Raw genomic sequence first — 15,000 nt, 5'->3', positions numbered from 1 at the left:
GGCCTTCAAGATGACCCTGAACCCCCATCAGGACCCGTTGGGGCTCAGGGCCTCAAGATGACCCTGAACCCCCATCAGGACCCGCTAGCTCAGGGCCTTCAAGATGACCCTGAACCCCCCATCAGGACCCGTTGGGGCTCAGGGCCTTCAAGATGACCCTGAACCCCCCATCAGGACCCGTTGGGGCTCAGGGCCTTCAAGATGACCCTGAACCCCCCATCAGGACCCGTTGGGGCTCAGGGCCTTCAAGATGACCCTGAACCCCCCATCAGGACCCGTTGGGGCTCAGGGCCTTCAAGATGACCCTGAACCCCCCATCAGGACCCGTTGGGGCTCAGGGCCTTCAAGATGACCCTGAACCTGCAGATCCTCTGAAACGTGATCTTCATGAACAGGTTCTCACTGTGACGCAACACCACTGCATCAAGGCCTGTGTGTGTGTGTGTGTGTGTGTGTGTGTGTGTGTGTGTTCTCCACGCGTGTGTTGTAACGTTTACAGACTGCATGTGTCGAGTGCTGGTGATGCGTTCAGGACCTCTGTGAAGTTGAGTTTCTCTCCGGAGAACATCTGGTCTCTGGCCTCCTCCACGCCCCTCGACTTGGCCTGTGAACACACACAGACACACACAGTTACACACTGTCACACACACAATGTCTCTCACACACACACAGTTACACACTGTCTCACACACAATGTCTCTCACACACACACACAGTTACACACTGTCACACACACAGTTACACACTGTCACACACACAATGTCTCTCACACACACACAGTTACACACTGTCACACACACACAGTTACACACTGTCACACACACAATGTCTCTCACACACACACAGTTACACACTGTCTCACACACAATGTCTCTCACACACACACACAGTTACACACTGTCACACACACAGTTACACACTGTCACACACACAATGTCTCTCACACACACACAGTTACACACTGTCACACACACACAGTTACACACTGTCTCACACACACAGTTACACAATGTCTCACACACACACACACAGTTACACACTGTCTCACACACACTGTCTCACACACACAGTTACACACTGTCTCACACACACAGTTACACACTGTCTCACACACAATGTCTCTCACACACACACAGTTACACACTGTCTCACACACACAGTTACACACTGTCTCACACACACAGTTACACACTGTCACACACACAATGTCTCTCACACACACACAGTTACACACTGTCTCACACACACAGTTACACACTGTCTCACACACACAGTTACACACTGTCTCACACACACAGTTACACACTGTCTCACACACAATGTCTCTCACACACACACAGTTACACACTGTCACACACACACACACACAGTTACACACTGTCTCACACACAGTTACACACTGTCTCACACACACAGTTACACACTGTCTCACACACAGTTACACACTGTCTCACACACACAGTTACACACTGTCACACACACACACAGTTACACACTGTCACACACACACACACAGTTACACACTGTCTCACACACACAGTTACACACTGTCACACACACAATGTCTCTCACACACAGTTACACACTGTCTCACACACAATGACTCTCACACACACAGTTACACACTGTCTCACACACAGTTACACACAGTTACACACTGTCTCACACACAATGTCTCTCACACACAGTTACACACACACAGTTACACACTGTCTCACACACAATGTCTCTCACACACACACAGTTACACACTGTCACACACACACACAGTTACACACTGTCTCACACACACACACACAGTTACACAATGTCACAGACACAGTTACACAATGTCTCACACACAGTTACACAATGTCACACACAGTTACACAATGTCTCACACACACACACAATGTCACACACACACACACACACAGTTACACACTGTCTCACACACACAGTTACACAATGTCACACACACAGTTACACATAATGTCTCTCACACACACACACAGTTACACACTGTCACACAGTTACACAATGTCTCACACACAGTTACACAATGTCACACACACACACACAGTTACACAATGTCTCACACACACAGTTACACACAACGTCACACACAGTGGTGAAAGCTTCCTGCTGGAAACCAGTTACTACCAAATATGAAGGTACGTTACCATGGCGACCAGCATGGACATCACTTCCTGGTTGATGAGATTCTTGGAGTAGTCGAGCAGGATCTCTCCATCATCTGTCTGGAGAGTGATGCTGCGCGCACGCGCACACACACACACACACACACACACACACACACACACACACACACACACACACACACACACACACACACACACACACACACACACACACACACACACACACACACACACACACACACACACACACACACACACACACACACACACACACACACAGAGTTTGTTGCAGAACGGCTGATTGTGTCAATCATCGGACACAGCCCCCTCTCACGTCCGGTGGCCACGTGACGGACTCAGTGACCCGGATCATCGTTTATCACATAAACACAAACCAACATGACGTCACCGCGAGTTGATTAACCACCCGGAAGTTCAGACAGAGAGACGTCAGGCTGATAGCATGGCGGCTAATACGCGCTAGCTGACCTGTCGAGGCTGGTGTGGTCGTCAGGACACGACCGGAAGCTTCAGCGGAGGACTTCCGGAATGAAACGATGACCTTGTAACTCAATCTGAGCCGTTTATATGGAACAAGCCAGACTCGATGTAAAGTTGTGGGCTAACCCTAACCCTGATTTACTGAGAGGACCTTCATCACCTTCATCATCACCCCCCAGCCTCCTGTCCCACCTGAACGTGTTGAAGCGGTCCGGGTCGGACTCGAACAGGTTCCTCATGTTGAGGCTCCCCCGGTTCGCTTTGAACCACTGATCCAGCTTCTTGTAGTTCGGGTCGCTGGTGAGCGCCATGCTGCTGGTTCTGCTGGTTCTGCTGGTTCTGCTGGTGGTTCTCCCTCGGAGGTGGTGGACTGGGTCTGTGTGGTGAGGAGACGTGCAGCTGCACACTGACAGGACGGAGGGCGGGGCTAGACCCGCCTGCACCAATGAGGCGTGGCCCCGCCCCTCTGGGCTGATCTCCGCCGGTATGGAGGGAGATCAGTGCCACTCATACGGACCTGTGGCTGTTATGGGAGATACACCATGAGGCGGTACGAGTATGGAGGGAGATCAGTGCCACTAACACTCAACTTTTGAAAACACTTTAGTGCAATTATTTTATTTAAGATAAGATATATACTTTATTAATCCCCAAGGGGAAATTAGTTCTCTGCATTTAACCCATCCTCTGTCATGAAGGAGCAGTGGGCTGCAGTGATGCGCCCGGGAAGCAACTGGGGGTTCAGTGCCTTGCTCAAGGACACTTCGACTTGCAACTAATGGGGAGAGCGGGGATCGAACCCACGACCTTGGGGTTGCAGGACGACCCCCTGAGCTACAGCTGCCACAACATTTATTCTAGAAGGGGGGGGGGGGGGCAGCTAGCTTAGCATAACGACTGGAAACAGGCAATTTCCCTCTTCTCGGACCACAAAAAAATATAATAATCTGGACTAAGGTGTAACGACATCTGGACTAAAGTGTAACGACATGTGGACTAAGGTGTAAGGACATGTGGACTAGGGTGCAACAACGTCTGGACTAAGGTGTAACGACATGTGGACTACGGTGTAACGACATGTGGACTAAGGTGTAACAATATGTGGACTAAGGTGTATGGACATGTGGACTAAGGTGTAACGACATGTGGACTAAGGTGTAACGACATGTGGACTAAGGTGTAACGACATGTGGACTAAGGTGTCACAACATGTGGACTATGGTGTAACGACATGTGGACTAACGTGTAAGGACATGTGGACTAAGGTGTAACGACATGTGGACTAAGGTGTAAGGACATGTGGACTAGGGTGTAATAACATGTGGACTAAGGTGTCACGACATGTGGACTATGGTGTAACGACATGTGGACTAACGTGTAAGGACATGTGGCCTAAGGTGTAACGACATGTGGACTAACGTGTAAGGACATGTGGACTAAGGTGTAACATGTGGACTAACGTGTAAGGACATGTGGACTAAGGTGTAAGGACATGTGGACTAAGGTGTAACATGTGGACTAAGGTGTCACGACATGTGGACTATGGTGTAACGACATGTGGACTAACGTGTAAGGACATGTGGACTAAGGTGTAACGACATGTGGACTAACGTGTAAGGACATGTGGACTAAGGTGTAACGACATGTGGACTAACGTGTAAGGACATGTGGACTAAGGTGTAACGACATGTGGACTAAGGTGTAACATGTGGACTAACGTGTAACAACATGTGGACTAAGGTGTAACATGTGGACTAACGTGTAAGGACATGTGGACTAAGGTGTAACATGTGGACTAACGTGTAAGGACATGTGGACTAAGGTGTAATGACATGTGGACTAATGTGTAAGGACATGTGGACTAAGGTGTAACATGTGGACTAACGTGTAAGGACATGTGGACTAAGGTGTAACGACATGTGGACTACGATGTAACAACATGTGGACTAATGTGTAACGACATGTGGACTAACGTGTAAGGACATGTGGACTAAGGTGTAATGACATGTGGACTAATGTGTAAGGACATGTGGACTAAGGTGTAACATGTGGACTAACGTGTAAGGACATGTGGACTAAGGTGTAACGACATGTGGACTACGATGTAACGACATGTGGACTACGATGTAACGACATGTGGACTAAAGTGTAACGACATGTGGACTAATGTGTAAGGACATGTGGACTAACGTGTAAGGACATGTGGACTAAGGTGTAAGGACATGTGGACTAAGGTGTAAGGACATGTGGACTAAGGTGTAAGGACATGTGGACTAAGGTGTAACGACATGTGAACTAACGTGTAAGGACATGTGGACTAAGGTGTAAGGACATGTGGACTAAGGTGTAACAACATGTGGACTAAAAGTGTAAGGACATGTGGACTAAGGTGTAAGGACATGTGGACTAAGTTGTAAGGACATGTGGACTAAGGTGTAAGGACATGTGGACTAAGGTGTAAGGACATGTGGACTAACGTGTAAGGACATGTGGAACAGTTATTCTAGAAACAACCCCCTTCATAAGCCGCTCGTCCATCCTTCCAGGTCTGTGTTCCACCAGCAGTGACATTAATCACAGAGTTTCATGTTGCTGACGGCGAGCAGGAAACACACGACTCGCTGCTTAAAGAGAACATGTTTAATAATTGCCCTTTGACAGTTGATGCAAACAAGGAAAGAAATACAATGGTCTGTTTGACTTGAGGCGTGTTTCACCTGCCATACTTCAGATCAGTCACTGGAGAACCGTGAAGCACCTGGGACCCACGAGAGGAAACTACAGACCGCTACCGACCCTCCTCGAGCTGGACTGGGAGTCAGACCACCACAAGACCAGAGTCCACCTGTGTGCAGTCCGGAGGCCTTAAAGAGACAGTAGCGCTGCTTCGTGGAGTCTGGTGTGTTGAAGACTACCGCTTGGTGAAGAGGAGGAAATGTATTCTGACGAGAACATCGCTACTGGCCCTTTAAGAAGCAGGCCCTGGTGAATAAACATGAGGAGGAAGCTGATGAAGAGGAGCAGCGAGGTGAAGGTGAACAGAGCCAACTGGAGCCGGCAGAGGGACGTAAATCAGATCCAGGATCAGCAGACGAGTCAGAAATAAAGAATATGACATTTATACATTATTGAGACAAGTGGACTTTAGAACTGCGCCGTGGTTTCCTTCCACCAGGGGGCGTCGCCTCAGTGCTGGTGACGAATATACAAGGAGACCGGGTCCAGAAGACCCTCTGGACCGCGTCCTCTGGTCCAGACTACGCCGACACCTTGTTGTCCTTCTGCAACGAGAGACACACACGCTGAGGTCAGCGAGACCACCGGAGACCCCGAGACAGACCCCCGAGACGGAGACCACGAGACAGACCCCCGAGACGGAGACGGACCCCCGGACCTCCCCGGGGGTGCCTGCCCACAAGACCCCCAGCCATGTGACCGGTGCTCACCCTGTATGCCGATAGGTCAGCGAACTCGCGGCCGGCCTGGTTGCCCCGGTAACCTCCTCTGAAGCCGCCTCCCTGCGGCGGCCCGAAGGAGCCTCGGCTCGCCGAGCGGCCGCGACCTCTGAAGCCCGCGCCTCCTCGCCCGCGGTAACCTCCTCGACCTCGCCGGAGAGGGAGGCCGAACGTCTCGGCGTTCATCCTCCTCTCCTCCGCCCAGGTCTGCCTCCGCTCCCTGCAGGAGGTGAAGAGGAGGTGAAGGGGTGAAGAGGACGTGAGGAGGTGAAGAGGACATGAAGACCACCAGGACCACTCACCTGGGGAACCCGGAGACTCCAGACTTCTCATTAGCTTTCCTGAGCGACAGAAGACAACAAAGAAGTAAGACACACAGACGGGTATGCAGACAGACGGGCATGCACACAGGCAGACGGGCATGCAGACAGACGGGCATGCAGACAGGCAGACAGGCATGCAGACAGACGGGCATGCACACAGGCAGACGGGCATGCAGACAGACGGGCATGCACACAGGCAGACGGGCATGCAGACAGACGGGCATGCAGACAGGCAGACGGGCATGCAGACAGACGGGCATGCAGACAGGCAGACGGGCATGCAGACAGGCAGACGGGCATGCAGACAGACGGGCATGCAGACAGACGGGCATGCACACAGGCAGACGGGCATGCAGACAGGCAGACGGGCATGCAGACAGACGGGCATGCAGACAGGCAGACGGGCATGCAGACAGACAGGCAGACAGACGGGTATGCAGACAGACAGACAGACGGGCATGCAGACAGACGGGCATGCAGACAGACAGGCAGACAGACAGACGGGTATGCAGACAGACAGGCAGACAGACAGACGGGCATGCAGACAGACAGGCAGACAGACAGACGGGTATGCAGGCAGACAGACAGACGGGCATGCAGACAGACAGGCAGACAGACAGACGGGTATGCAGACAGACGGGCAGACAGACAGACGGGCATGCAGACAGACGGGCATGCAGACAGACGGGCATGCAGACAGACGGGTATGCAGACAGACGGACAGACAGACGGGTACCTTGTGTCGTCACAGGAGATGTTGTCGAAGAAGGACTTGGACTTGTCGTAGTACACCGTGGGGCTCGGCCCGTCGGCCTCCTCCGGTGCCGGGCCCTCGCTGGCCGGGGGGTCCGGTCCGGACTCGGCCGGCTCCTCTCCGTTCAGCGTCTTCTCATCTGAGACCAGAGGACACGCAGGATCACACGGGGACTCGCCGACAAATGAAGGTCCAGGACAATGATCAATAATGTGCATCAGGGACCGAGCCGTGGGTTCGATGCCCCGCCCCTTCATTCCGGTACCTTTCAGCTTCAGCTTGCTCTGGAACTCCCGGTCGATGTCCTCCTTGTTGAACTGGGCATTGGCGCTCTCAAAGTCAAAGTCCTTCTCAAACTTCATGGGTCCGTCTCGGCGGACGTTGAAGCGTCCTCGGCCGCGGTGACCGCCCCCCCGACCGCGCCGGTTAGCCGGAGCTCCGGCAGACACTACAGAGCAGAGGAAACATTAAAGGGCAGAACCAAAGCTCACGTCTAGTCCACCATGAGGTCCCTGCTCCCTGAAACAACCACGAGTAACCACTAGGTCACCAGGAGGAACCACTAGGTCACCAGGAGGAACCACTAGGTCACCAAGAGGAACCACTAGGTCACCAGGAGGAACCACTAGGTCACCAGGAGGAACCACTAGGTCACCAAGAGGAACCACTAGGTCACCAAGAGGAACCACTAGGTCACCAGGAGGAACCACTAGGTCACCAAGAGGAACCACTAGGTCACCAAGAGGAACCACTAGGTCACCACGAGGAACCACTAGGTCACCACGAGGAACCACTAGGTCACCAAGAGGAACCACTAGGTCACCAAGAGGAACCACTAGGTCACCAAGACGAACCACTAGGTCACCACGAGGAACCACTAGGTCACCAGGAGGAACCACTAGGTCACCAGGAGGAACCACTAGGTCACCAAAAGGAACCACTAGGTCACCAAAAGGAACCACTAGGTCACCAAGAGGAACCACTAGGTCACCAAGAGGAACCACTAGGTCACCAGGAGGAACCACTAGGTCACCAAGAGGAACCACTAGGTCACCAGGAGGAACCACTAGGTCACCAAGAGGAACCACTAGGTCACCAGGAGGAACCACTAGGTCACCAGGAGGAACCACTAGGTCACCAGGAGGAACCACTAGGTCACCAAGAGGAACCACTAGGTCACCAGGAGGAACCACTAGGTCACCACGAGGAACCACTAGGTCACCAAGAGGAACCACTAGGTCACCACGAGGAACCACTAGGTCACCAAGAGGAACCACTAGGTCACCACGAGGAACCACTAGGTCACCACGAGGAACCACTAGGTCACCAAGAGGAACCACTAGGTCACCAAGAGGAACCACTAGGTCACCACGAGGAACCACTAGGTCACCAGGAGGAACCACTAGGTCACCACGAGGAACCACTAGGTCACCACGAGGAACCACTAGGTCACCACGAGGAACCACTAGGTCACCAGGAGGAACCACTAGGTCACCAGGAGGAACCACTAGGTCACCAAGAGGAACCACTAGGTCACCAAGAGGAACCACTAGGTCACCAGGAGGAACCACTAGGTCACCACGAGGAACCACTAGGTCACCACGAGGAACCACTAGGTCACCACGAGGAACCACTAGGTCACCAAGAGGAACCACTAGGTCACCAAGAGGAACCACTAGGTCACCAAGAGGAACCACTAGGTCACCAAGAGGAACCACTAGGTCACCAAGAGGAACCACTAGGTCACCAGGAGGAACCACTAGGTCACCAGGAGGAACCACTAGGTCACCAGGAGGAACCACTAGGTCACCAAGAGGAACCACTAGGTCACCAGGAGGAACCACTAGGTCACCAAGAGGAACCACTAGGTCACCAAGAGGAACCACTAGGTCACCACGAGGAACCACTAGGTCACCAGGAGGAACCACTAGGTCACCAAGAGGAACCACTAGGTCACCAAGAGGAACCACTAGGTCACCAGGAGGAACCACTAGGTCACCAAGAGGAACCACTAGGTCACCAGGAGGAACCACTAGGTCACCAGGAGGAACCACTAGGTCACCAAGAGGAACCACTAGGTCACCAGGAGGAACCACTAGGTCACCAGGAGGAACCACTAGGTCACCAGGAGGAACCACTAGGTCACCAGGAGGAACCACTAGGTCACCAAGAGGAACCACTAGGTCACCAAGAGGAACCACTAGGTCACCAGGAGGAACCACTAGGTCACCAGGAGGAACCACTAGGTCACCAGGAGGAACCACTAGGTCACCACGAGGAACCACTAGGTCACCAGGAGGAACCACTAGGTCACCTGGGTGGCTGAAGACCGGGTGGGCGAGTCCTGCAGAGGGAGTCCTGTCTGCGGTGATGTGCGAGGACGAGATGGTCCGGGGGGCGGACCAGGCGTGGCTGCTGCGCCCCGCCCTGACCGGCTCCCCCCTCGTGTCAACGCCGTCCTGGTGCTGGACCTTCTGACCGCCGGCAATGGGCGCCGTGCGGCCGTGGGCGGGGCTCCTGCGCCCCAGGCCGGGGGCCGGGGCAGTGGGGGCGGTGCTCGGGGCAGTCTGGACCACCTGCTCCAGGGCGGGGCTCTTCCTTAGAGGGTCCAGGCTGGGGCTGCTGCGTCCTGGATGGGGAACCAGAGCCTTGCTAGTGGTCTCATTGTTCACACACACAGCGCTTTGACTCCGCCCCTCATGCAGACCAGACCCTGAACCCTGCGCAGAACTCACCAACACCAACGGGTCCAAACTGAGGCGACACCAGGGGGCTGGTGCTGAACTGGTTGTAGGCCGGAACCGGAGCCCGGTTGAAGAGTCCGTAGGAGCCGGCGGACTGGAAGGGTGTGGGGGGGGCGGCTGAGGACGAGGAGCTGGAGCTCATGGAGGACTGAGGGGGCAAAGGTCAGCGTCACACCGTGAAGACACCAGACTCTGCTCCGTTGGGGGCGGAGCCTTTGTGGGCGGAGCCTACCTGCACGATGGCCGGGTCCTGGGGGTGCGAGCAGGGCGGCTTGGGGGGCTCGCACACCGTCAGGTCCTTGATGTCGCTGCCTCTGAAGATGATGTACTCGAAGGTGTCGTCTCGGGGGGGAATGGGCCGGTCGGTGGGCCGGTCCTCGGTGCCGAAGGAGCGCACTGCGGGCCGGAACGCACGCCATTATTAAACTGATACGCTCTCCCCCATGAGTACTAGTGTCCCCATGAGTACTAGTGTCCCTCCATGAGTACTAGTGTCCCCATGAGTACTAGTGTCCCTCCATGAGTACTAGTGTCCCTCCATGAGTACTATAGTGTCCCCATGAGTACTAGTGTCCCCATGAGTACTAGTGTCCCTCCATGAGTACTAGTGTCCCCATGAGTACTAGTGTCCCTCCATGAGTACTAGTGTCCCCATGAGTACTATAGTGTCCCCATGAGTACTAGTGTCCCCATGAGTACTATAGTGTCCCCATGAGTACTATAGTGTCCCCATGAGTACTAGTGTCCCCATGAGTACTAGTGTCCCCATGAGTGCCTAGTGTCCCCATGGTGCTAGTGTCCCATGAGTACTAGTGTCCTCGATGAGTACTATAGTGTCCCCATGAGTACTATAGTGTCCCCATGAGTACTAGTGTCCTCATGAGTACTAGTGTCCCCATGAGTACTAGTGTCCTCATGAGTACTAGTGTCCCTCCATGAGTACTACTGTCCCCATGAGTACTATAGTGTCCCCATGAGTACTAGTGTCCCCATGAGTACTATAGTGTCCCCATGAGTACTATAGTGTCCCCATGAGTACTAGTGTCCCCATGAGTACTATAGTGTCCCCATGAGTACTAGTGTCCCCATGAGTACTAGTGTCCCCATGAGTACTAGTGTCCTCATGAGTACTATAGTGTCCCCATGAGTACTATAGTGTCCCCATGAGTACTAGTGTCCCCATGAGTACTAGTGTCCTCATGAGTACTAGTGTCCCCCCATGAGTACTATAGTGTCCCCATGAGTACTATAGTGTCCCCATGAGTACTAGTGTCCCCCATGAGTACTAGTGTCCCCATGAGTACTAGTGTCCCCATGAGTACTATAGTGTCCCCATGAGTACTAGTGTCCCCATGAGTACTATAGTGTCCCCATGAGTACTAGTGTCCCCATGAGTACTAGTGTCCCCATGAGTACTAGTGTCCCCATGAGTACTATAGTGTCCCCATGAGTACTAGTGTCCCCATGAGTACTATAGTGTCCCCATGAGTACTAGTGTCCACATGAGTACTAGTGTCCCCATGAGTACTAGTGTCCCCATGAGTACTAGTGTCCCCATGAGTACTATAGTGTCCCCATGAGTACTATAGTGTCCCCATGAGTACTATAGTGTCCCCATGAGTACTAGTGTCCCCATGAGTACTAGTGTCCCCATGAGTACTATAGTGTCCCTCCATGAGTACTATAGTGTCCCCATGAGTACTATAGTGTCCCTCCATGAGTACTAGTGTCCCCATGAGTACTAGTGTCCCCATGAGTACTAGTGTCCCCATGAGTACTATAGTGTCCCCATGAGTACTATAGTGTCCCTCCATGAGTACTATAGTGTCCCCATGAGTACTATAGTGTCCCTCCATGAGTACTAGTGTCCCCATGAGTACTATAGTGTCCCCATGAGTACTATAGTGTCCCTCCATGAGTACTATAGTGTCCACATGAGTACTAGTGTCCCCATGAGTACTAGTGTCCCCATGAGTACTAGTGTCCCCATGAGTACTATAGTGTCCCTCCATGAGTACTAGTGTCCCCATGAGTACTAGTGTCCCCATGAGTACTATAGTGTCCCTCCATGAGTACTAGTGTCCCCATGAGTACTAGTGTCCCCATGAGTACTAGTGTCCCCATGAGTACTATAGTGTCCCTCCATGAGTACTAGTGTCCCCATGAGTACTAGTGTCCTCCATGAGTACTAGTGTCCCTCCATGAGTACTATAGTGTCCCCATGAGTACTAGTGTCCCTCCATGAGTACTATAGTGTCCCCATGAGTACTAGTGTCCCTCCATGAGTACTAGTGTCCCTCCATGAGTACTAGTGTCCCCATGAGTACTATAGTGTCCCTCCATGAGTACTAGTGACCTCCATGAGTACTATAGTGTCCCCATGAGTACTATAGTGTCCCCATGAGTACTATAGTGTCCCCATGAGTACTATAGTGTCCCCATGAGTACTATAGTGTCCCCATGAGTACTATAGTGTCCCCATGAGTACTAGTGTCCCCATGAGTACTAGTGTCCCTCCATGAGTACTAGTGTCCCCCCATGAGTACTATAGTCCCCATGAGTACTATAGTGTCCCTCCATGAGTACTAGTGTCCCCATGAGTACTAGTGTCCCCATGTCCCCCCACCCAGGTACTCCACCTTTCGCCAGCGCCACGGTGGAGTTCTCCGTGTCGATGGTGTACAGGATTCCTTCATAGCGGATCTCGGCTTTGGAGATCAGGCTGATCTTGCTGCCCAGGTACGGGGTCCCGCCACTCATGGTGTCCGCTGCGGGGTCGGGGGTCCGTACGGGGCGCAGGGTGGACCTCCAGTCCGGGATGTCGGCTACAGCGGGTTCTACGAGCAGTTTTTCCGGGTTGAGCTTTTCTTTTCACCGTCAACGCGACAACAACATGGCTTCCTCATCCTCCATCGGGTGGCTGTGCGCGGGGGCTAACGGGAACTCCGTTATATCGCGAGATCTGGAGATGTAGATATGTGCGGCATAGAAGAGGCAACGGCGAGTCTTAAATAGACGTGTATTAGTAGTACATTATGTACATTAACTCAGTACATGAGGTATATAGACGTGTATTAGAACATCATGAGGTATATAGACGTGCATTAGAACATCATGAGGTATATAGACGTGCATTAGTACATTAACTAAGTACATGAGGTATATAGACGTGGATTAGAACATCATGAGGTATATAGACGTGCATTAGAACATCATGAGGTATATAGACGTGCATTAGTACATTAACTAAGTACATGAGGTATATAGACGTGGATTAGTACATTATGTACATTATGAAGTACTTAGTATATAAGTATATTAATTAGTACATTAGTGTGCTAATGAAGTCAGTGAAAGTTTAAATGTGTATTTTCTAATAAAAAACTCCCAACACTTCAGTAAATAACAACATATAATAACAACATGTCTCGGTCACGTGTTTTAACAGATGGCAGGTATTGATTTTATTTAAATAAACTCACTGGGAATATACATATATTTTATGAAAAAATCCTTCTTTTAGGCAATGTTTCGATGATTCTGTTCATTCCAACTCAGCAAGGGGACGATTAGTGTGTCAAAGCTGTCGATCGGTGATCGGTTTACCTGAGGGACGCGCGTGCGCACAGCGAAAGTCTATCTGTCCTATTTCTCTGCTCGGAAACAGCTCGGCTCCTCCGCGCATGCGCACATCCTAAAACCCGATTTGCACAACGGTCCAGCATCAAAGATGGCGGGAGCCTCCGACCCGCTGGAGGACATGCTCTTCACCGAGGTGGACGAGAAGGCGGTCAGCGACCTGGTGGGTTCCCTGGAGTCGCAGCTCGGAGACCGGAAAGCTTCCGCCGCTCCGTTTCCCGCCGGTAACCGGGACGGAACGCCGTCGGCCGCCGGGCAGCTCTCCGGGAAAGCGCGCGACCGAGCGGGGTCTCCGGAGCCGCAACAAGGGCACCCCGGAGCGGGTTTACACCCGGAACCCAGAGCGGGCGAGCCGCTCTCTGGAAGAGTCTTCCCGTCCTCCGGGTCCGCGGTCCCCGCCGGAGCCGTTCCCCCGACAGCCGGAGCCCCCCCCGCCACTAACTCCCCGGTACCGGGACCCGTAACTTTGCCCACCCGGTCCTCTGCAGCCAGCTTCCACCGGGCTCCGGGTCCGAGTCCCGGCACCGAGGCGGTCCGGACCGGTTCTCCCGGACTACAAAGCTTGAACGGCGGCGCCGGAGCCGTAAAGTTGGTGAACTCTGTACCTGCACCGGGGACCGGCACGGTGATCAGCACCGGGGGCTCCGCGGCGGCGCCTCCCGCCGTCCACCTGCAGAGACACCCCGGTACGGTGGCCCAGAACGGACTTGACCCCAAGGGGGGCCCCTCCACCCCCCAGCTGGGGAACCACAGCACCAAGGTGCTGGTGCCGAGCCAGCCCCAAGGCACCCCGAACCCCCCGGGGCCCGCGGCGGCCCACACCGGGACCGGTACGGCTGCTGTGACCCTGAAGCCGGCGGTGAACGGAGTGGGTCAGGGGGCCGTGATGAGGCCCCCGGGGGCCCCCCTGGTGGCTGCGGCCCTCCAGCAGCAGAGAGCCGGACTCGTGGCCAGCCTACCCAGAGCGGCGGCTCCTCAGCCGGCACTGGCCGCCCGGCCCCAGCAGCAGACCACCATCCAGCTGCCCCCCGGGTTCTCCATGCCGCCAGGTGAGCACCTGGTGGAGAGAGAGAGACACCTGGTTTACACACACACAGAGAGAGAGAGAGAGAGAGACACCTGGTTTACACACACACAGAGACACACAGAGAGAGAGAGAGAGAGAGACCTGGTTTACACACACACAGAGAGAGAGAGAGAGAGAGAGACACCTGGTTTACACACACACAGAGAGAGAGAGAGAGAGAGAGAGACCTGGTTTACACACACACACACAGAGAGAGAGAGAGAGAGAGAGAGAGAGAGACCTGGTTTACACACACACACAGAGAGAGAGAGAGAGAGAGACCTGGTTTACAGAGGGAGAGAGAGACACCTGGTTTACACACACACACACACACACACACACACTCACCCACACACACAGAGAGAGAGAGAGAGAGA

At 53.4% G+C, this 15,000-nt stretch overlaps 3 protein-coding genes across 3 annotated transcripts in view; 1 reads left to right on the top strand and 2 right to left on the bottom strand.

The window, feature by feature from the left end:
* The window catches only part of LOC130195443 (glucose-6-phosphate isomerase-like), a 29,331-nt gene extending 26,322 nt beyond the window's left edge, over positions 1-3,009 (bottom strand). Inside the window, exons 1-3 of the mRNA XM_056416971.1 lie at positions 2,835-3,009; positions 2,163-2,253; positions 536-604 (exon numbers count right to left, since the gene is read on the bottom strand). Coding sequence (XP_056272946.1) covers positions 536-604; positions 2,163-2,253; positions 2,835-2,953 — 279 coding nt within the window. The 5' untranslated portion in view covers positions 2,954-3,009. The remainder of the gene's footprint in view (positions 1-535; positions 605-2,162; positions 2,254-2,834) is intronic.
* A 2,258-nt stretch (positions 3,010-5,267) lies between these two features.
* Positions 5,268-12,833, bottom strand: lsm14aa (LSM14A mRNA processing body assembly factor a). The gene is made up of 9 exons (XM_056417457.1): positions 12,558-12,833; positions 10,151-10,314; positions 9,910-10,066; positions 9,489-9,803; positions 7,440-7,622; positions 7,157-7,313; positions 6,400-6,438; positions 6,089-6,317; positions 5,268-5,923 (listed from the first exon to the last, which is right to left on the bottom strand). Exons 1-9 carry the CDS (start codon positions 12,676-12,678, stop codon positions 5,900-5,902), a joined length of 1,389 nt encoding a protein of 462 aa, XP_056273432.1. The 5' UTR covers positions 12,679-12,833; the 3' UTR covers positions 5,268-5,899.
* Positions 12,834-13,530: 697 nt separating this feature from the next.
* Positions 13,531-15,000, top strand: part of LOC130194899 (nascent polypeptide-associated complex subunit alpha, muscle-specific form-like) — a 4,255-nt gene continuing 2,785 nt past the window's right edge. The window contains exon 1 of the mRNA XM_056416108.1: positions 13,531-14,606. Within this exon, the coding sequence (XP_056272083.1) occupies positions 13,649-14,606 (958 nt within the window). The 5' untranslated portion in view covers positions 13,531-13,648. The remainder of the gene's footprint in view (positions 14,607-15,000) is intronic.

Source organism: Pseudoliparis swirei, chromosome 6 (genome assembly GCF_029220125.1).
Source record: "Pseudoliparis swirei isolate HS2019 ecotype Mariana Trench chromosome 6, NWPU_hadal_v1, whole genome shotgun sequence".
Taxonomy (NCBI): domain Eukaryota; kingdom Metazoa; phylum Chordata; class Actinopteri; order Perciformes; family Liparidae; genus Pseudoliparis; species Pseudoliparis swirei.
This window is presented reverse-complemented; position numbering and strand designations above follow the sequence as displayed.

What these genes read in the sequence shown, in the direction of transcription:
- lsm14aa (XM_056417457.1), bottom strand. Translation starts at nt 12,678, where the DNA reads ATGAGTGGCGGGACCCCGTACCTGGGCAGCAAGATCAGCCTGATCTCC. An exon ending in GTTTGGACCCGTTGGTGTTG is followed by an intron (nt 9,804 to 9,909) that starts GTGAGTTCTGCG and finishes TTCCCCATCCAG; the next exon opens with GACGCAGCAGCCCCAGCCTG. An exon ending in CCCGGTCTTCAGCCACCCAG is followed by an intron (nt 7,623 to 9,488) that starts GTGACCTAGTGG and finishes TCTGCTCTGTAG; the next exon opens with TGTCTGCCGGAGCTCCGGCT.